The sequence below is a fragment of the Cervus elaphus genome, chromosome 9 (assembly GCF_910594005.1).
Source record: "Cervus elaphus chromosome 9, mCerEla1.1, whole genome shotgun sequence".
Lineage (NCBI taxonomy): Eukaryota > Metazoa > Chordata > Mammalia > Artiodactyla > Cervidae > Cervus > Cervus elaphus.
The window spans coordinates 40,470,759-40,492,700 of NC_057823.1; the positions used below are offsets into that span (position 1 = coordinate 40,470,759).

At 47.6% G+C, this 21,942-nt stretch overlaps 1 protein-coding gene across 5 annotated transcripts; it reads right to left on the reverse strand.

Moving 5' to 3' along the window:
- Nucleotides 1–217: 217 nt before the first annotated feature.
- On the reverse strand, nucleotides 218–21,764 carry F12 (coagulation factor XII). Of its 5 annotated transcripts, none has more exons than XM_043912386.1 (16): nucleotides 21,628–21,643; nucleotides 10,202–10,400; nucleotides 8,496–8,624; nucleotides 8,072–8,129; nucleotides 4,866–4,965; nucleotides 3,821–3,891; nucleotides 3,426–3,536; nucleotides 3,172–3,303; nucleotides 2,918–3,022; nucleotides 2,585–2,756; nucleotides 2,299–2,483; nucleotides 1,969–2,200; nucleotides 1,582–1,718; nucleotides 1,337–1,486; nucleotides 633–778; nucleotides 218–543 (listed from the first exon to the last, which is right to left on the reverse strand). In XM_043912386.1, the coding sequence occupies exons 3-16, from the start codon at nucleotides 8,550–8,552 to the stop codon at nucleotides 376–378; spliced, it is 1,824 nt and encodes a 607-aa protein (XP_043768321.1). In that variant the 5' UTR covers nucleotides 8,553–8,624; nucleotides 10,202–10,400; nucleotides 21,628–21,643; the 3' UTR covers nucleotides 218–375. The 5 variants fall into 5 exon arrangements, with proteins under 5 accessions (XP_043768321.1, XP_043768320.1, XP_043768322.1 ...); XM_043912385.1 differs by lacking the exon at nucleotides 21,628–21,643 and adding an exon at nucleotides 18,328–18,473; XM_043912387.1 differs by lacking the exon at nucleotides 10,202–10,400 and having other exon boundaries at nucleotides 21,628–21,764.
- Nucleotides 21,765–21,942: the final 178 nt, after the last annotated feature.

Genomic DNA, 21,942 nt, shown 5'->3' on the forward strand with positions numbered 1-21,942 from the left:
GACCTGGGTTCGATCCCTGGGTTGGGAAAATCTCCTGGAGGAGGGCATGGCAACCCACTCCAATATTCTTGCCTGGAGAATCTCCAAGGACAGAGGAGCCTGACAGGTTACAGTCCATGGGGTTGCAAAAGAGTCGGACAAGACTGAGCAACTAAGCATAGGGCACAAACTGTCTTGGCGTTTCCCAGCAGGACCTTGAAGACCTGAACCTTTCAAGCATCTTCAAAAGCACTTTATTGAGTGCCTATGCCATGCCCGGCCCTGGGCTGGAAGCGCTGGGGAGAATGGAAAACAATCTTGGCTATCCATAATCCCCCGCGTCAGCCACGCTTCCATTCCAGAACTGCTCAGAAGGGAAAGACAGTCGCCGGGCTGTCAGGAAGCCGTGTGCTCCCGAATCCAGGCTAGGTAGTTGGCCACGTCAGTGTACACACCCGGCTTCAAGCGGTTGCCGCAACCTGAGCCCCAGCTGACTATGCCTCGCAGGATGAGCTGGCGCTCAGGGGTCTCATCCTCACACACCAGAGGGCCTCCGGAGTCACCCTGGGTTGGGAACACGCGGCTCAGCGTCCTTGGCTGGTGTCCGCCCTTGACTGGGTTGGGGAAGGGCGCCAAGCGGGCCCCAGGCTCACCTGGCACGCATCAGTGCCGCCCTCGAGGAAGCCAGCGCAGAGCATGCCGCGGGTGAAGGCTGCTCCGTGCACGTCGGGGGCGGAGCAGCGCTCCGGGTCGATGAGCGGCACCTGAGCCTCCTGCAGGAAGCTGGAATATTCCCCACCTGCGAACCGAGAGCACCCTCCTCACACCCCTCCAGAGTCCGCTTGACGCCCAGACCATGGACCTGGCTTTACCAGGCTCTTTCAAACCCGCTATAATCTCCTGTCTTCCTCGCAGCAAGCCCGGGAGGGAATGAATTGCCTTTAACACCTATTTCATAGACAGGAAGCCAGAGAGGAGCTGTGATGAGAACCGACCAGGAGGAAACAGGACTGCTTCTGAACCCCACCCCCACTTCCCATCCAGTGGCTCAAAACCTTGCTCCCCATCCAACCCACCTGAGGCTCCAACGCGGGTCAGCGTTCTAGTAGCCCTTGCAGCCCAGTGCCCAGAGGGAACCCAGAGAACGTGCGGCTCTCCCGCTTCGCCACAGGAGTTCTGGGGACTCCCCCACTCCCCCAACAGTGAATTTCAAGCCCTTGGAGAAGCAGACTGCAGAGACAGGGGCCCTGCACGTCCCCACAATCCACCAGGTAGGCCCCACCTGTCTACCTGCAGGCTTCTCTTGCCTACCCCGGTGGCCAGAAGCCTCCCTCCTGCTTCCAGCCGTTCTGCCTACCCTCGAACTGGTGACCCCAGCCGGCCACCTCGCAGACTGCGGCTTCGGATTCGGCGGGGCGGGCGGCGCTACTCGGCAGGCACACTGGCTGAACGAAAGGCGACGGATGCGCGCAGCAGCCGTCCGCGTTCTCCTGCAAGCGCACCAGAGCTAACCCGCGCGGGGAGAAGCGTAAGACCGGGACGCCCGGACTTCGAGCTCTGCACACCCTTTTCCCTGATCCCCGCGGGCGTTCCTCCACGCACCCAGGTCGTGCTGGTAGGTGATGGGCGAGAAGGCCTCATGCAGGCGGTAGTCCCGCACTGCCAGCGTCTGGCACTGCTCACAGCTCTGGTTGTGGCGGTCCTGGCCGAGCACCACGGTCAGCTCCTCCGGCGCAGGTCTGGGGACAGCGTCGGAAAAAGAAAGCGCGCTCAGAGCGGGCCACAGGCATCCTGCGGGAGCCCCCTTCTTCCGAACCCCCAAATAGGTTTTGGCTTCCTCCTGGGAAGCTTTGAAAGGGAGAAGGGGGCAAAGGTGGGCGGGGACGCAGAGAGGTAGGGCACGAGTTCAGGTGTCGCGCGGAAGCTGGGCGCAGAGGAGAGAGACGCTAGGGGGGTCCCGGGCGGGGAGCTGAGCTCGAGGACACTCGCCGGTTCTGCAGGCAGTGAGCCGCAGTCAGCACCCAACAGGGAGCGATGAGGCTGCCGGCGCAGAAATGTTGGCCCCAGTACAGCGCGGCGATGTAGGGGTGCGCCCCGGGGAGCGCCACCAGTCCTCCGACGACGCGGTTCAGCGAGGACAGCCATTTGCGGAGCCGCTGTCCACAGCCCCCGGGGCCTGCGCCGGCCAGAAGAGTCGGCTGTTCGGGCGGTGAGTGCCAGCCTGTGGGAAGAGCCCAGGCTGAGGACCTGGAGACCCACGGTCGATCGGTTGGAATATAGCTCGTCCCGCGCCCTCTCCGCTCGACCCCTTCCGACTACCTGAAGTCAGGGATGGAAGCGGGGTCTGGGTCGTGGACTCAGGTTTCTGCAAAGCCGACGGCGAGGGCAAGGGGAAGACCTCGTGCCCAGCTGCGGCCTGGCAAGGTGCCAGGCGGCAGTAATTCCAGCTCAGTTGGTCGCCTTTCCAAATGAAGCACCACGGGCGGGTGTCGTTGTCGGGGTTCCTGTAACCACGAGGTGAGGTGGAGGCGCTGTTTTGAACGTGAGAAGCCCTAGAAGGGCCCTGGGGCGGAAGGGGACTTCCAGCCGCGTCCCACGCGCGCACCGGCAGAAGGCGTGGTCGCCCAGTCCCCAGTTCAGCACTTGCTCTGCGGTCACATTCCAGTAGGTGGCCTCGGAGGCCCACGACTGACAGGGTACTCCGGACAGCGTGGTCCTGGCCGTGCCGCGGTAGCTGAGTCCGCGATCGCGGTCGTCGTAGCAACTCGCCTTGAGGTCTGGGGAGAGAGGAGGCTCCCCGCCGCCGCTAGGTGATGATTTGGCCCCTCCCCCCTGCCCCCAGCCGCCCTCGCACCCACGGCGCCACTCCCCCTCCTCCCTCTCTGCAAGTCCTTCCCACGTGGGGTGGGGCTTCCGCTTCCTAGAGACCTTAACTCACCTACATCGCACAAACGTCCCGCGAAGCTAGCAGGGCAACGGCACAGGCGGTGGCCCTCCGCCTGTAGGCAGCTGCCCCCGTTGAGACACGGGTTGGTGCGGCAGACTGGGAGAAGGAGCACTCTGAGTCATCCCTAGGCCCAAAGAGGGCTCAGAGAGCTCCCTCTTACAGTGGCACACCACCTGGCCTCCTGCCAGCCTTTCTTCCTCACCGTGCACTCTGGTCCCTGCCCAGCTCCCAGCCAGTCTACTCACCCTGGCTGGCCAGTGGCTTGCATTGGGCATTCGGACCCTTGCATTGGCACTTGACCACACCTGCTGGCTCAAGCCTATGCCATATTTCATTCTCGTGGAAGAACTGGAAAAACTGGGGCTCAAAGCACTTCTCTGGGGACAAAAGGAGAAGAGGAACCATGCCAAGTCTCCGGGAATCCACAGGACTTCTCCAGTGGGTCTGAGGCTGCCCCTGTTGCCCAGTGCCCCCATCCCTGGCCTCAGCATCTCCTCACCTTTCTGGCAGTGCTTCCCAGTGAGGTGATCTGCACAGATGCAGTGTGGGCCATCGGGCATGTTCATACAGGTCCCTCCCTTCTGGCAGGGATTGTGTTTGCTGCAGTGGTCTGAGAGATGGACACAGAGGGAGAAAGAGCAGGGAGCCGGAGTCGGACAGATGGGGGCCAAGTCCCTACCCAAACATGCTTGTCTTTTGACCTTGGCCCTCCAAGTTTCCAAGCCTTAGTTTACCCACCTGCAAAATGAGGCTACCCACTCTTAGAACTTCTCCCTCTGGGGGAGAAGGAGATAGGTGGGCCCAGAATCCCATGTATTTTGGGTCTGATGATACCCAGGAGAGGAGCTAGGGGTGGGGAGAGGGCCCTGGGTCACTCCAGAGGTTGTATGGCACCTTTCACTTTCTTGGGTTCCAGGCAGTATGCCCATCGTTGGTCCTTCTCAAAGTTGGGGGTGGTAGCACACCTGTAGAAAGAGAGGAAACTTAAGATGTGGAAGTGACCCAAGTGCCTATCAACAGATGATTGGTTTAAGAAGAGGTGGTACATACACAATGGAATATTACTCAGCCATAACAAAAGAATAAAATATTGCCATTTGCAGCAACATGGATGGACCTAGGGAATTAGTATACTAAGTGAAGCAAGTCAGATAAAGATAAATATTATATGCTATCACTTACATGTGGAATCTAAACAATAATACATGTGAATCTATGTACAAAATAGAAACAGACTCCCAGACATAGAAAACAAACTTACAGTTCCCAAAGTGGAAAGGGAGGGGATAAATTAGGAATATGAGATTAATGGAGAGAAACTACTATACATGAAATAGATAAGCAACAAGGATTTACTGTATAACACAAGTAATTATTTTATTTTTTTATTTTTTATTTTTCCCAATTATTTTTATTAGTTGGAGGCTAATTACTTTACAATATTGTAGTGGTTTTTGCCATACATTGACATGAATCAGCCATGGATTTACATGTGTTCCCCATCCACAAGTAATTATTTTCAACGTCTTATAATAACATACACACACACACACACACACACACATGTATTCTCCAGGCCAGAATGCTGGAGTGGGTAGCCTTTCCCTTCTCTAGGGGATCTTCCCAACCCAAGGACTGAACCCAGGCTCCTGCATTGCAGGCGGATTCTTTACCAGCTAAGCCACTAGGGAAGCCCATGTATACGTATATATATATATATAACTGAATCCTTTTGCAGCATACCTGGAACCAACACAACATTGTCAATCAACTATACTTCAATAAATAAAAGAAAGAGATGAGGCTTCCTTGCTCTGCCCAAGAGGCTAAGCTCACCTCCCCTATCACAACCCCCTCTCTTCAAGCAGGGTTCCCTGGACAGAAGGCTGGGCAGAGTCCACAGAAGGCCCCTGCTCCAGCCCTTTGTGGGTAGTCTTACCAAGGTCGGGGGCCTGGCCGGCCTCTGTGGATGCATTTATGATACAGCTGCCGGTGGTACTGGAAGGGGAAGTGGCAGGGTTCCCCGGTGACAGTGAGAACTGTAAGGATAACACACTCCTTAATGCCTTTCCCTGTGCCCCCATTGACCAAGGACCACCCTCAGAGTCTGGTTGGAAGAAGGATAGACCTTTGAAAAGACCTTCAAGACCATGCGTGCACGCTATGGGGATTATCCAGGCAGGAATACTGGAATGGGATGCCATGCCCTTCTCCAGAGGATCCAGGGATTGAACCTGTGTCTCTTATGTCTCCTGTATTGGCGAGCAAGTTCTTTACCACTAGTACCACCTGGGAAGCCCTACCTTCAAGACCACATCCTGCTTAAGAGTTGGGGTCTGGAGTCTGACAGCTGGAGTGGACTCCTGACTCCACCAACTACTAACTGGGTGACTTCGGACAAATCTGCAGCCCCCAGGCCTAGAAGACTGCTTGCCACAAAGCAGGCACTTAATAAATACTTGCTGAATGTTGAAGTTACTTGACCATTCTGAGCCTTACTTGCCTCATGTCTAAAATGGCAAAAATAATACATAGTTAAGATGAAGGGTTTAGGTTTTGCAAGATGAAAAGAATTGTAGAGATGGATGGTGGTAAGGATTGCACAACAATACTATCATACTTAATACCACTGAACTCGACTTAAAAATGGTTGAGATAGGGACTTCCCTAGTGATCCAGTGGTTAGGAGTCCACCTGTCAATGCAGGGGATGTGGGTTCGATCCCCGATCAGGGAACTAAGATCCCACAAGCTGTGGGGCAATTAAGTCCTGAGTGCTGCAACTACTGAACCTGTGCTCTAAGTCATAGGTTTTGCAACTAGGGAGGTCCCAATGTGCCTCAACAAAGACCCAGTGCAGCCAAAGAAATAAATAGCTGAGGTAGAGCATTTTATGTTATGTGTATTTTACCACAATAAAAAAAAAACAATATAGGTCTATTTGTACAGAAAGATATTCATAATTTTAAACAAAGTAAGTAAAAAACAGCATGTCCTATTTTTTACAAGTATTTTTACATATGCATAAAAAAATAAATCTAGAAGGATATCTCCAAAATTTGTAAAAGTGGTTTTTGGAAGATAGTGGATTGTGGGTAACTTTTCCTTCTCTTCTATTTCTGTAACTTCTGTAGTTTTTACAATAAAAATATTGCTATCATAATTTTTAAAAAATAGTACAGTTGAGCTTCATTATTCAGCTTCTGTGTTTGCTTATCTACATGTCTCACTAAAACTTATCTGTAACCTCAAACCAATACTCAAGGTGCTTTCACAATCATTTGTAGACATGTACAGAGTGGTGACCAATTTGAGTCACCCGAAGTGCACATTCCCAGCTAAGGTCAAACGAAGTGATGTTCTGCTTCTTATTCAGCTCCTACTGAAAATAAGGGTCCTTTTCACACTCTATTTAGTGCCACATTTTCAAATTTTGTGCTTTTGGTAAATGATTTTGCTTGAAAATGGCTGCCAAGTAGAGTGCTGGAGTGTGGTCCAGTGTTCCTACAGCACAAGAGGGCTGTGATGTATATTACAGAGGACATTTTCGGACTAGATAAGCTTCATCCAGGTGTGAGCTAATAGTGCCGCTGGCCCTGAGCTCAATATCAATGAATCAACAACATCTATTAAGTAAAGTGTCTTTAAACAAAATCACATATAAGGCAAGGTTATGTATTGATGGTTGATGAAAATGTAACCAGAGCTCACAGGAACCTAACCCTATATTTCCTCTAGGAGTAATGGTTTGGTTTTTGCTAATTCAGTATTCATGGTGACTTTATAGAACACGACTGCTAGGAATAATGAGAATTGACTGTATATACTTCAAATGAGTGTTGTGAAACTTAAATGAGATTGTGTCTGTAAAACATTGAGAGTCTGTGTTTGATATACATCAGCTCATATTTTGTTCTTAAAGGTATAGTGGTACTTGTGCTGAGGGCCAAATCACGGACAGGATAATAAAGAAAGAGGGAGAAGCATTTGAGATAGATCTTTAAGATGCAAATGGAATGAAAAAACAGCAAGTGAAAATTGCTCAGTTGTGTCCAACTCTTTTTGACTGTATAGTCCATGGAATTCTCCAGGCCAGAATACTGGAGTGGGTAGCCTTTCCCTTCTCCAGGGGATCTTCCCAACCCAGGGATTGAACCCAGGTCTCCTGCATTGCAGGCAGATTCTTTACCAGCTGAGCCACAAGGGAAGCCCAGATGGAATGGAGAACCTTAAGTTGGTGGTTAGGCAAGGACAGAGCAGCTAGGTTGGGTCAGGCTAGAGGGAGGAGAGCCATTTGGCTGGGTGCGAAGTGCTGAAGAGAGGAGATGAGGTAGTCAGGGTTGGCTGGGCTGGGCCTCAGGGCCATGCTGAGGGACTGTGTCTCATCCCACCAGGCCAGGCTTACCAGAGCAAGCTCTAGTTTGCAACTCTAGGTAAATATTTAGTGTCTAGAAGAATAAAGACAATAGGGAGCTAGGGGGAGATGGCAGATATCCCCCATCTAAAAGGAAACTTGATAATAAAAGTCAATATATTTTAAGCATTTACCATGCACCAAAATGTGGGCTGAATGTCTCACTAGGATAAATGACTCATTTCTTCTTCTCAGCAACCTTAAGAGTTTTACCATTACCAGCCTGGTTTTACAGGTGGGGAAATTTAAGCTTGGAGAAGTCAAGTCACTGACCCAGAGCCACCCAGCCCATGAGTGATGAAGCTGGGATTCAGAAGCATTTGGGCTCTAAGGCCCTGCTCTCAGTCCTTTCTTGTCTGTCAAGGGCCCTGGCCTTTGTGTGGCCTGCCTGATGCCTGTGAGATACATCTAGAAGAGGAAAGGATGAGACAGGCCTGGGAAGCTGAGGAAGAAGAGCAGGGGCTGGGCCAGGCACTCAGATACAGCCCCGACCTGCCCTCAAGGAGCACACAGCTCACTATCACTCTGGGTCTGCAACACCCACTTGCACAAGACTCGACACATAGCATGCACCCAGGTCTGAATGCCAGCCAGACAACTCCGGGGGTAAGAGTGAAGAGTGCCCAGGATCCTCCCTCCTACTCCAAGGGCCAGAGACTAACAATCTGCACACCCCTACCATGACTCATCCCTGTCCGAGGCTCTCTCTGGAGGTGGTCCCAGGCTACTTACCCACTGTGTGCTCACTCTCTGTGAGTTTATGCTTCTTGGGGCCTTTCCAAGGTGGAGTCTACAGGGGAGAGAAGAAGAGAGGGAATTTTGCCAGAAAGTCATTGCCTGCTCCCGTCCCATGCTAGTCCCCAGCTTCCTCTTACAGCCCCGAATTGCAGAGATTTCCTCCAAAGGCCTGGACCCCTCTTCACTCCTCCTGTTGTCTCCTCAATTTCCCTCTCCCCCAGAAATGCAGGCCACATTCTGATAGCCACCAGTCTGTCTATTCTCTCTCTCCTCTACTTGGGCCTTATGGGTTTGCCTCGTCTTTCCAAACAGGACTTCCAGTCTCCTGGGCCAAAAGGTCATGGTCAGAGGCCAAAGCTGTGACAGGAACCCACCAGGGCCATCCCAGTATAACCCTCCTGGTTCCCACAGTCCTCACCGAAACCGTTGACTCCAGGCTCACCAGCAGGGCCCCCAGGAGCAGCAGAGCCCTCATGGCGTCTCTCTGTTGGTCCAACCACTTGACCAGGAGTCCAGATCAATAGAACTGGTCAAAGGTCCCTGAGGCCTGGGGAGCAGAGATTGGCTGAGCTGCCCTTCTAGGCTGTTTATGGGAAGTCAAGCAAAGAGTTTCCCTGATGAACCCCTAAGGATGGTAAAGCCGGGAGCTAGTGGATGGCAGTAGAATAATAAGGAGTGGGGCTCCCCCCATCTTTCTCAGATAGTAGAACTGGAAGCAGGAAGAGAGGTTGCCTCATTTCCAGGCCTACTGGGGATGAGGAGGGTAAGGAAATCCAAAAGAAGCTCCCTACTTTGGGAATCTGAGAGTCCATGGGGAAGTATCTTGTTGTTTTGTTGCCAAGTCACGTTCAACTCTTTTGCGACCCCATGGACTGTAGTCCACCAGGCTCCTCTGTCCATGGGATATCCCAGGCAAGAACACTGGAGTGGGTTGCCATTTCCTTCTCCAATGGGGAAATGTATTCATTTTCTATTGCTGTCTAAAATTAACTACAAACTTTGCAGATTAAAATAATACCCATAGTTAGTTCACAAATCTCTGGGTCTAAAGTCCTACACTGCGTGACTCAGTTTTCTGCTCAGTTTCACAAAACTGAGTTCAAGGCTGAGTTCTCTGGAGGCTCTGGGGAAAAATTCCCTTCCAAGGTCATTCAGGTCATTGGCAGAATTCAGTTTTTTGCATTTATAAAAAGTGAGGTCCCTGTTTCCTTGCAAGCCATCAGCTAGGGGCTGCCCTCAACTGCTAGAAGCTTCCTGCATTTCTTGCCATAGAGTCCCTTCAATTTTCCAAGCCAACAACAGAGAATCTCTGCCATGTTGACTCTTTCTCACCCTTTGAATTTCCTCTGTTAGGAAGAACCCTGTCCCTTTTAAGGATTCATCTGATTAGGTCAGACCCACTAAGGAAAATCTCCCTCTCTTAAGGTCAAGTGATTTAGGACCTTACTTATATTCATAGCATTCTTGTACAGAAGCCTCTAGATTAGAATTTGATTAAATAACTGGGAGAAGGTATGCTTACACCAGGGTCTTGGGGGCCATCTTAGAGTTCTACCTACAAAGTAGGTAAATGATCCCATGGAAAAAATACCAAAATTACTAAACCAAGAAGTGCTAAAATATGCAATTGGAGCACAAGGAAGGGAGATGTGTTCAGCATGTATTATTTTTCCTTCCTAACAGCCATTTATCTTGGTTCAGTAAGGATACCCTGATTTTTCCTTTGAAAATCATTCCTCCTTCATCCCCTCCATGAGTCTCTAGTGCTGCCCACTCTACCTTCAGTTCTAGGGCTGGGGGTGTGGCCTAGGTCTGGCCAATCAGAGTATGGTATTTCTAGACCACAGGGATTGGTTCAGGGATAAGCCATACACAAGTTTGGCCAATTGGAGTCAGCCTTGGGACTTTTCACCAGAACTTTTAGGATACAAGTACTTTCTTCCTCTTGGAGTCCCTAAGAATGCAATCCTGGAGATGCTGATGGCCATCTCTATCACTGCCTGGGGAGGCATACATATGCCTGCCTGAGAATGAAGCATATAGGAGTAGCAGAGCAAACAGGGAAGGGAGGATGGAAGAATGCTATAGGAAGCAAGCTCCTAGATGGTACCCATAGACCCTCACCTCCTGGAATTCATGACCTTGAATAGTCTCTTCCTACACTGGGTCAGAGCTCTTCTGTATCCAGTAGAATATGGCAGAAATGATAATGTTTGACTTGTGAGCCCAGGTCATAAAAGGGATTGCAGTTTCAGTCTTGGTCTCATGGATCACTCACTCTGGGGGAGGCCAGCTGCCATGCTGCGAGGACACTCAAGTAGCCCTTCAGGGAGGCCCATGAGGGAAGAAAGTAAAGTCTTCAGCCAACAATCAACACCAATTGGACAGTCATGTGAATGAACACTTTTGACATGGATATTGCAGCCCCAACGAGCATCTGGCCTGCAACCTCATTAGAGACCTCAAGCCAGACCATCCAGCTAGACAGCTCCTAAATTCTTGAACCTCTGAAGTTGTGAAAATCCTCATTGACTTTTGTTGTTTTAAACCATAAATTTTAGGATTATTTGCTACCCAGCATTTGATAACACAGGTAGAGTGATTATTGATTATTTTGTTTGAGAATCTGGATCCTAAAACTAGAGATAGCCTCAAGAACTCTCAGTTACATGTACCAATTAAAATCAATTTGAATGGACTTCCATCATTTTCAATCAAAGAAGTCCTGACTGGTCCAAAGTAATTTGTGGGAAATGAAGTGAAGACAGAATATAGCAAATTCTTGATTCTGATGGAAGAGAGGCAGGTCATGGAAGATTTCCTGGGACAGAAACACAGCAACAGGAAGGCGGGAGTAGAGGCACCACTTCAACAATTGTTTTCAAAAGTGGAAGTAATGGCTAATAAGACCATGATGAAAGTGAAACCGTGAGATGTATAGACGACTCATTAAGGTGAAAGCACCTTCATCAGGTCTTGATTTCAGTTCCTGAATACAGTCTGTGGCCTAGAACTGGTCCCATACTGGCTCCTTCCATCTGATGTACCAGCTCTCCCTCCAAATGGAAGGGGCCTTTTAAACACATCGTCACAAAGAATAGGAAGTTGCAGGTGGGAAAGGGAGAGAAGGGCTTCCAGGCAGGCAAGTACTACAGCTTCACAGAAGCCTGAATGTGGCATGGCAGATGGAGAATACGGTAAGCACTGGTTGCTTTATATGGAATGTGAGATGAGACAACCAGTCTGCTGGGACCAGAGGTGGATATTCATGAGTATTTGGATGTTCAACATCTGTTCCCCCCTCCTCTTCTAGTCTGCTAGTTTCTATTTGGGGTTGTGTGTGCATGCTAAGTTGCTTCAGTTGTGTCTGACTCTTTGCAACCCCACGGACTGTAGCTCACCAGGCTCCTCTGTCCATGGGATTCTCCAGACAAGAATACCAGAGTGGGTTGCCATGTGCTCCTCCAGGGGATCTTCCCGACCCAAGGGCTGAACCCATGTCTCTTAAATTTCCTGCACTGGCAGGCAGGTTCTTTACCACTAGTGCCACCTGGGAAGCTCATATTTGGGGTCAACCCACCCCTATTGCCATCTACTCTTCCCCCAGGATATATAGGACACATTCCAACTGGGGAGGTTTATCTTCCAGCATGATGTCTTTTTTGCCTTTTCATACTGTCCACAGGGTTACCCAGGCAAGAATACTGGAGTGGTTTGCCATTCCCTCCTCCAGTGGACCACATTTTTTCAGAACTCTTCACTATGATACATCCATCTTGAGTGGCCCTGCGCAGCATGGCTCATAGCTTCACTGAGTTACACAAGTCCCTTTGCCGTGACAAGCCTGTGATCCAATATGCTACTGGGGAAGAGCAGAGGGCAATTAACAATAGCTCTAGAAAGAATGAAGCAGCTGGGCTAAAGTAGAGACGATGCTCAGTTGTGGATGTGTCTGGTGGTGAGAGTACAGTCTGATTCTGTAAAGAACAATATTGCATATGAACCTGGAATGTTAGGTCCATGAATCGAGGTAAATTGGATGTGGTCAGGCAGGAGATGGCAAGACTGAACATTGACATCTTAGGAATCAGTGAACTAAAATGGACAGGAATGGTCAAATTGAATTCAGATGATCATTATATCTACTACTGTAGACAAGAGTCCCTCAGAAGAAAGGGAATAGCCCTCATAGTCAACAAAAGAGTCTGAAATGCCATACTTGGGTGCAGTCTCAAAAACAACAGAATAATCTCAGTTCTTTTCCAAGGCAAACCATTCAACATAACAGTAATCCAAGTCTATGCCCCAACTACTGATGCTGAAGAAGCTTAAGTTGACTGGTTCTATGCAGACCTACAACACCTTGTAGATCTAACACACACACACACACACACATACAAAATGTTCTTTTCATCATAGAGGATTGGAATGCAAAAGTAGGAAGTCAAGAGATACCTGGGAAAAAAAGGCAAGTTTGGCCTTGGAGTACAAAATGAAGCACGGCACACTGGTCATAGCAAACACCCTCTTCCAACAACGCAAGAGACAACTCTACACATGGACATGGACACAACCAGAGAGTGATACCAAAATCAGATTGATTATGCTCTTTGCAGCCAAAGATGGAGAAGTACTATACAGTCAGGAAAAACAAGGCCTGGAGCTGACTGTGGCTTAGATCATGAGTGCCTTATTGCAAAATTAAGGCTTACCTTAAAGAAAGTAGGGAAAACCACTAGGCCATTCAGGTATGACCTAAATAAAATCTCTTATGATTATACAGTAGAGGTGATGAATATATTCAAGGGATTAGATCTGCTAGACAGAGTGCCTGAAGAACTATGGATGGAAGTTCATAATGCTGTACAAGAAGCAGTGACCAAAACCATCCCAAAGAAATAGAAAGGCAAGAAGGCTAAGTGGTTGTCTGAGAAGTCTTTACAAATAGCTGAGGAAAGAAGAGAAGCAAAATGCAAGGGAGAGAGGGAAAGATATACCCAACTGAATGCAGAGTTCCAGAGAACAGCAAGAAGAGATAAGAAGGCCTTCTTAAATGAACAATGCAAAGAAATATAGGAAAACATTAGAATGTGAAAGACAGATTTCTTCAACAAAATGAGAGATATCAAGGGAAAATTTCATGCAAGGATGGGCACAGTAAAGGACAGAAACCACAAGGACCTAACAGAAGCAGGAGAGATTAAGATGGGGTGGCAAAAATACACAGAAGAACTATACAAGAAAGGTCTTAGTGACCTGGATAACCATGAGGGTGTGGTTACTCACTTAAAGTCAGATATCCTGGAATGTGAAGTCAAGTGGGCCTTAGGAAGCATTACCACAAACAAAGCTAGTGAAGGTGATGGAATTCCAGCTGAGCTATTTCAAATTGTAAAAGATGATGCTGTTGAAGTGCTGCACTCAATATGCCAGCAAATTTGGAAAACCCAGCAGTGGTGACAGGACTGAAAAGGTCAGTTTTCATTCCAGTCCCAAAGAAGGGCAATGCCAAAGAACATTCAAACTACTGTACAATTGCACTCATTTTACATGATAGCAACATTATGCTCAAAATCCTTCAAGCTAGGTTTTAGCCTAGTATGTGAACCATGAACTTCTAGATGTACAAGCTGGGTTTTGAAGAGGCAGAGAAACCAGAGATCAAATTGCCAACATTCACTGAATCATGGAGAAAGCAAGGGAATTCCAAAAAACATCTACTTCTGTTTCATTGACCATGCTAAAGCCTTTGACTGTGTGGATGACAACAAACTGTGGAAAATGCTTAGAGATGAGAGTATCGACTTCCTTACCTGTCTCCCGAGAAACCTATACTTGGGTCAAGAAGTAATAGTTAGAACAGGACATGTATCAAAGTTGGGAAAGGAATACAACAAGGCTGTATATTGTTATTCTGTTTATTTCACTTCTGTGCAGAAGACATCATGGGAAATGCCAGGCTGGATGAATCACAAGCTGGAATCAAGACTGCTGGAAGAAATATCAACATCCTCAAATATGCAGACAATACTACTCTAATGGCAGAAGATGAAGAGGAACTAAAGAACCTGTTGATGAGGGTGAGAGAAGAGAGCAAAAAGGCTGGCTGTCTTTCACTCAGCACTCAAAAATCGAAGATTATGGCATCTGGTCCCATCACTTCATGGCAAATAGATGGGGAAACAGTGGAAACAGTGACAGATTTGATTTTCTTGGGCTCCAAAATCATTGCAGGCAGTAACTACAGCCATGAAATTAAAAGGTGCTTGCTCCTTGAAAGGAAAGCTACAACAAACATAGACAGCATATTAAAAAGCAAAGAAATCATTTGCCAACAAAGGTCCATATAGTGAAAGCTATGTTTTTTCTAGTAGTCATGTATGAACATGTGAGTTGAACCATAAAGAAGGCTGATCACTAAAGAATGGATACTTTCAAATTGTGGTGTTGGAGAAGACTCTTGAGAGTCTCTTGGATTGCAAGATCAAACCAGTCAATCCTAAAGGAAATCAACCCTGAATATTCATTGGAAGAACCGTTGCTGAAGCTCTAATACTTTGGCCACCTGATGCAAGGAGCCAACTCATTGGAAAAGACCCTGCTTCTAGGTAAGATTGAAGGCAAAAGGAGATGGGGGCGGCAGAGGATGAGATGGCTAGATAGCATCACCAACTCAATGGACATTAGTTTGAGCAAACTCCAGGAGACAGTGGAGGAAAGAGGAGCCCATGGAGTTGCAAAGAGTCAGAATCCTGGGAGAGAGCACCCATTGATTGAGTTTAGGTCTCTCTGACTATGTTAGTGTAGGGAGAGAGTGATCTAGTCCATTAGGCTTCCATAGTGGGAGGTGGTCACTGGAAATTACCCTTCCCTTACACAATAAGGGAGTTGTTCTTCACAGCTTAGCAACTGAACAACAACAACTTCCCTATTGTGTGGGGGAAGGGTAATTTCCAGTGACCACTTCCCACTATGGAAGCCTAACGGGCTAGATCACCCTCTCCCTACATTAAGGTAATCAGAGAGACCTAAACTGGGCCAACAGGCTCTCACTCCCAGGATTCTGAATCCTGAACAGGCCACACAAGCAAGGGTGGTGAAAAGTGCCAGGGTTGGAGGTATGCCATTTCACCAACTGTACCCTGGCCAGACTGTCCCTGCTCCATGGTATAAGTCAGGATGCCTTCCAAAACCCAAGCTTAAGTAGCAAGGAAATTTAAATTTATCATTTCATATCATAAGAGCTCTAGAGTGGAAGGGCTCCAGGAACAGAGCTTTCAGTGGTTTAACAATGTCATCAAGAGTCCATGTTCTTGGCTGATTCACACTCTTGTGCAGCAGAAACTAACCTAACATTGTAAAGCAATTATACTCAAAAAAAAAAAAAGAAAGAAAGAACCCAAGTTCTTTTTTCTTTTGTTTACTATGGTCCTCAGTGTGCATACTTCAAGCTGATTCCCTCATGGCCACCAAATGACTACCACAGCTCCAAGAATCATGTCTAAACTCCAGTGAAGAAGGACCTTCCCTTCCATTAGATCATTCTTATAAATGAGGAAAGTTCCCTCCCCAAAATTCCGAAGCAGACCTCCTCTCGTGGCTCAGTGGCCACAACTGGGTTATCTGCTACTCCTAACCAATCTCTAGCAAGGGTAAGGGGTTCTCTATAACTCTCTTAGGCCAATCAACCCTGGAGCCAAGTCAGAGACATGCAGGTCATGTGGCCACAGGAACAGAATTAGGACTCTGCAAAAGAGGAAGAAATAGACATTAGGTAGACAATCACAGTTGTAATTCCTACATTCTGGTCCTCTAGTGGTCCTTTATTCCTACTTATTTCCAAGTGTATTCCTTCTAGCTGATGCTATGAACCGTTGAGGGCATTCCCATGATATAAATTCCCTTTTGTATAAGTAGCTAGAGTCATATTCCAGTGCTTCTAGACAAAAGCTTTCACTCTCCCTTATCCCTCAAGTCTAACCAGGCTTCAAGTTCTGTTCATTACACTACCCACATATTTCTCAAAATCCTCCACTTCTCTCCGTTCCTACTGCCTCTTTCTTTGACTTCCAGAAAAATCAAGGTATCAACAGTGCTGGAACATAATTTGAGAACCTCTGGTGGACATCTGTCATTTCCCTTCTTTAGCATCCATTCTCCCTTTATCTAGCAAGAGCCCTCAATGTTCCTTTGGGGAGGGGCCCATTCCCCCTTCCATCAAGTGGACTGAAGAAAGCTTACCCTTTCCCTCAGCTGAGGGTGGAGTGGACATGTGATCCAGGCCTGGCCAACTAGAACAGTGCCTCTTTTGGAAAACTCAAGATGCTTAGATCCTTAATTCAGAGAAGAATGTTTCTCATGTTTATTCATTCTAGTTTATTTTCATTTAAAATTTTTTTTTGGTTAAATTTAAGCTCTTTAGAAGTTACTTTTGGAAATTGAGACACATTACTAATACTGTAGGAATTGGCGACGCCTTGATTTAAAACTTTCTTTATACTGTGATTTTCTTTCAGGTGTATTTTGTAAAATGAAACATTAAATTTTTTCTTAACTTAATTTTTTTCTTAAAATAAAGACTTTATCACAATTTAAAAAAAGAACACTGCCTCTTTCTGTCCTCAGTGATTGGTTCAAAGGGAACACCTGACCCAAATCAAACCAATGAGAGGCAATCCCAGGATTTTTTGCTAGAATCAAGATAGAGTCTTTCTCTTTCTATAAAAGTAGCCCTGTTGGTAGGAAGTGAGCTTGAAGCTGCTGGCAGCCATTAACATCTCAGGAACGGGCTGAGATAAAGATAACACTTTAAAAGCTGAGTCAGGGTATGGGAAAGACAAATTTTGAGTGACGCAATTTGAGACCTGAGATGCAATGACACTTGTAATCAGAACCACGACTTATACTTTTAAATTACTTAAATCAATAAATTTCTTTTTTTTTTTTTTTTTTTTTTTACCTTGGCCAGTTTTAGTTGCAATTAAAAACTCCTAACTGATGCAAGCAGGAATTTATACGTTGTTACCATCAAGTTCCTAAAACAAAAGAAAACAAAACCCCTAGTGATCAGCTCTGTAAGTCAGTACCCTAAAGAATAGGACAATGATCTTAGAAGTAGGGACTGGAGGGAAAAAATAGCAGTGAACTTGAATCAGGAAAACTTCAAATCCCATCTTGGCCACTGACCCCCAGTGTGATCACTGGGTCAGGTGCTCAGCTTTCCTGAACCTTGATTACCATACCTCTTTAGGGAGGGAATGGCACTCAGACCAACAAGCATGGCTTGTTGAGATGCTTGAATGGGAATTCATGTGAAAGGGCCAAGCTGGCATATGATTGGGGCTCAGTCTATAGGAGTTTACAAAGAAACTTTCCCTAGAAAGAATATAAAAGAGAAACAAGAAAAAAAAAAAGAAAGAAAAATTTTTAAAGAAAAAAAAAAGAAAGAAACTTTTCCATGTGGACACCTCTACCCCCACTTTAGCAGTTTCTACACACATGCCCAGCTCCTCCTGAACATCTGGGTCCCTTATCATCTGCTTTGGATCAGAGCAGAAAGGTACTCAGGTTTCTGTCTTCCCACAGCTGTAGCATCTACGGGATCAGAAGGGAGAAACTATCAAGTTCCTGCTCACAAGGGCTTGGATCCACACAGACACACATAGACAGCCCTTCTTCATAGCAGGGACTTGGAAGGAAGATTTCAAGAAGTGGCAGACCTACCTATTCAAAGACAAGTTTAGGGGGTCAGAAGGTACCCAGCCCACCATCCTTCATTCCTCCTTACTTAGTGGCATCATTTTTCTCCCAGTTGTTCAGGCTGTCACCATGGAACCTTTGTACAAATGGAAGCCTCTCCTTCCTCCAGACGAGTGCTGCCTATCAGAACTTCTGTGATGATGGAAACATTCTATAGCCATTAGTCAAATGTGGCTATTGAACATTTGAAAACTGGCTAGTGTGACTGAGGAACTGGATTTTCATTAATTAAGTTTAAATAGCACACGTGGCCAGTGGCTACTGTATTGGACAACACAGCTCCACAGTGTGACAGGAGAGAAAGGTGTATGAAATATTGTTGGAAAGCTACATGGGCCCAGATCAAGTTGGGCCCTAATATGTCATGGGGAACAGTTTGGGTTTTATTTATAAGTGTAATGGGAAGTGAATTAGTTATCTACTGAAGCTAATAAGAGATGCAAATTGCTCCCAAATTTAGCAACTTAAATTACAAACATTTACAGGCATACCTCACTTTATGGCACTTCAAAGATAGTGCAACTGGGGGAGGGTCCATTTCCAAGTTCATTCATAAAGCTACTGACTTCAGGTTCTTCTTGATGGTTGGCCAGAGACTTCAGTTCCCAATCATGTAGGCCTTGACACAGGTCAGTGACTTGAGGATGACATTTCATTATCTTTCGTCACTTTCACTGCATTTGTCTTTTCCTGTTTTGGGTTGTGCTGGGTCTTTGTTGTTACATGCAGGCTTTCTCTAGTTGCCGCAAGCAAGGGCTACTCTTTGTTGCAGTCTGTGTGCTTCTCATTGTGGTGGTTTCTCTTGTGGAGCACGGACCTAGGCACACAGGCTTCAGTGGTTGTGGCACTTGGGCTCAATAGCTGCTTTTAGGGCTTAGTTGCTTCGTGGCATGTGGGATCTTAGTTCCCTGACCAGGGATTGAACCTGACTCCCCTGTACTGTAAGGCAAATTCTTAACCACTGGATCACTACGGAAGTCCCCTGATCTCCCTTTTTAAAAATCATTTTGAAAAATAAATAAATAAAAAGATCATTTTGGCCATAGATAGAGAATGGGTTGTGCCTGGAGAATCCCAGGGATGGTGGAGCCTGGTGGGCTGCCGTCTATGGGGTAGCACAGAGTCGGACATGACTGAAGCGACTTAGCAGCAGCAGCAGCAGAGAATGGGTTGAAGAGTCAGATTCTGGGAGTTGTGTGAGATACCTTCCTGTCCTTATCTCTTATCAGTCGCCAGGTCTTATTCATCCCATCTCCATGATAGCTCTCAATATGATCACTTCTCTGCACCCCCTGGCCACCTCCCCAGCACAGGGTATCATTCCTCTCTCTAATAGTTCCTCTTAAAAGGACCTCCTGCCTGTCTTACTTAGGATGGTGGTGGTGGTTTAGTTGCTAAGTCATGTCCAACTCTTGTGACCCCATGGACTGCAGCCCACCAGGCTCCTCCGTCCATGGGATTCTCCAGGCAAGAATACTGGAGTGGGTTGCCATTTCCTTCTCCAGTGCATGAAAGTGAAGTCACTCAGTCGTGTCCGACTCTTAGCGACCCCATGGACTGTAGCCTACTGGGCTCCTCTGTCCATGGGATTTCCCAGGCAAGAGTACTACAGTGGGTTGCCATTGCCTTCTCCGACTGAGCTATGAGGAAAGCCCTTACTCAGGATACGTGATTCTCAACAATGAAGCCAATTCTGGGTAACTGAGGCAGACAAGGAACTGACTGGGTGCTTTGTTGAATCCACCTACCCTCCTAAGGCCTGGCTCGACCTCCTCCCCTTCTTCTTCTACTGTCACCACAATGAACCCTCAATGGTCCTCTAATGTCTGATATGAATCACTTGCTTTGGATTTCCAAGACCTGCTTGCAAACATTGGAAACATGCTCCAGGTACTAGGGACCTTGGAGAGGAAATTTTGCCTCTTCTCTGATTTCCCTAGTGGAGAACAGGGTCTGCCTCTGCATTTTATAGGTTTCCTCCTAAAGTGGAGGGGTATTCAGATGCTGGGCACCAAAATAATAGGTGTTTACAAGACAGCCTAAGCCTCTCTCTCCTGACCCTTCACCCCACCCCTAGCATGGCACACAGTAAGCAAATAAGATCAAACTACTTCCTGGTTTAACACACTCTGGACAGTTCCCCACTACCCTCAAAATGAAGTCTAAACTTGCTGAGCTTCCAAGAAGCTCCCTAATTCAGGCCTCTTTTGAAGGCCTGAGCCTCATTTCTTGCCCCCACCCCTCATCATGCATACCCCAATGTGCACCTGAAACTCTAGTTCAGTGCTCTGCCCTCAGGGGCCAAATGTATGAGCTCTCACCACCTTCCTCGATAGAACTCTGAACATGTACTGCCTCTTGCCAGAGCTCTTTCCTTCCCACACCAGTTACCTCTGAAAACTGCACATTCTCACTTAACTCTCCGGTCTCACTTGGACATGACAGCCTTCAGTGGGTGAGGTACCTGTCCTTTGTCCTACTGACCACTGGTTTTCCTTCTTTCAAGGTACTTATCTTTAGTCCCCAAAGTATCCTAGATCCATGCATTTCCCCACATCTCCACTGCCACCTTCTTAGTCCAAGTCATCATCCCCTGTCTCCTGGAATTCTAGAGCCTCCCAACTGCTTGTTCTGTCTCCATTCTTGTCCCCTTGAAAGTCTACTAGCTAGAGTAATCTTCTAAAAGGCTTTGAAATCTTTCAAAGGCTTCACATTTCACTTAAGAAAAACAAACTCTTCTCCATGGTTTGCAAAGCCTTCCAGGTTCTACTTAAATCCCTGCTCTTTCATTTCATATCAGACTTTTGGGCTCAGAAGCTACACAGGCCTTCTTCCTGTTCCCTGAACATAGCAAACTGACTCTAGGCTCAGAGCTTTGCACTTGCTATTGTCTCTGCTTGAAACTGTTCTAGATCTTTGGGTGGTTGGATCTGCTCAAATGTCACACCCTGAGACCAATTCCCTTCACTATTTTGTCTTACTGTCTTAATAGCATTTATCATTCTCTCAGACCACCCCAATTATTTGTTTACTCATAGGATTACCATCTTGATCCTCCTTGCAGGTAGGCAGAGAGACTGACTATCTTGCTAGCACTACTGTATTCCCAAGCTCCTGGCTCGGTGCCTGGCACGAAATATGTGCTCTGCATTTTTGGATGAATGAATGGATAGGAACCAGAGAAGCCTAGTTGAATCTGGCTTTGCTTTACTTGCAAGTTTGGGCAAGCCTCCGTTTCCTGGTGTGTGAAGTGAGGGTGGAGGGAGTAGGATGTTGAACTAGAAGGTGTTGATTAGCTGTAAAATTTCAACCTTGTTTTCTTCCTAGTCTTAGGCCTGAAGCCAGCCACTGGACCTCAGCTCCCCACCTGTATAATGGGTGTGAGCTCCTGCCTGCGGCTTGGGGTGGTAGCGCTGCCTTATAAGGCAGCAGAGGCCGAGGGCGGGCGAAGCCGCGTGGGTGGAGAGAAATCACAACATCCGGCTGTGGGGGCAGGGCGGGGGCGCCCGCAGTGGGCAGGCCGGAGGTCGGGTCGCAACTAGGAAGGCCGCCAGCCTCCTCTAGGCCTCTCCTTGACTCCGATGTGCGCCCTCCAGGATGGGCCAACCCAAAAGCATACTGACGGACATACTGACCGAACTCGCTTGAGGCCGGCCCGCAGAAGGCCGGCCCGCAGAAGGCCTAGAATGCCAAACACATCCCCTTTAAACCCTGGAAAAGCCAGGGTGAACCAACGGGACCACACCCACACCGAGTGGTCCAATCAGAGTGCACTGCTGAGAATGACTGACCTTCGTTCATCCAATCAAATGCCAGGTGTCTGGGGCGTGATCCAGAGATCCCACCTCTGCTGTCCCCGAGGAGGGCTCGACCCTAATTGGCAGTTCGGTATCCTACGAAGGTGCTGAAATTCGAACGTAGGGGCTGAACCCCACCGCAGACCAACCAGGAAGAGGTGACGTTTTAGGTCCTGCCCGCCCTGTTCCTTTGAACGAATCCCTAGCTCCGGGGGCGGGGGATGATTAAGGGGTTGTCTAATGGGAAGACGGCGCGGGGAGCGCTCGCCTAGTTATTGGCCAAGTAAAGTAAACAGAAGGCGGGCCGGG

What these genes read in the sequence shown, in the direction of transcription:
- F12 (XM_043912387.1), bottom strand. Translation starts at nt 8,552, where the DNA reads ATGAGGGCTCTGCTGCTCCTGGGGGCCCTGCTGGTGAGCCTGGAGTCA. An exon ending in GCTCACTGCCTGCAGAACCG is followed by an intron (nt 1,719 to 1,968) that starts GCGAGTGTCCTC and finishes CGCTGTCCCCAG; the next exon opens with ACCTGCGCCGGAGGAGCTGA. An exon ending in GCGGCACTGATGCGTGCCAG is followed by an intron (nt 544 to 632) that starts GTGAGCCTGGGG and finishes TTCCCAACCCAG; the next exon opens with GGTGACTCCGGAGGCCCTCT.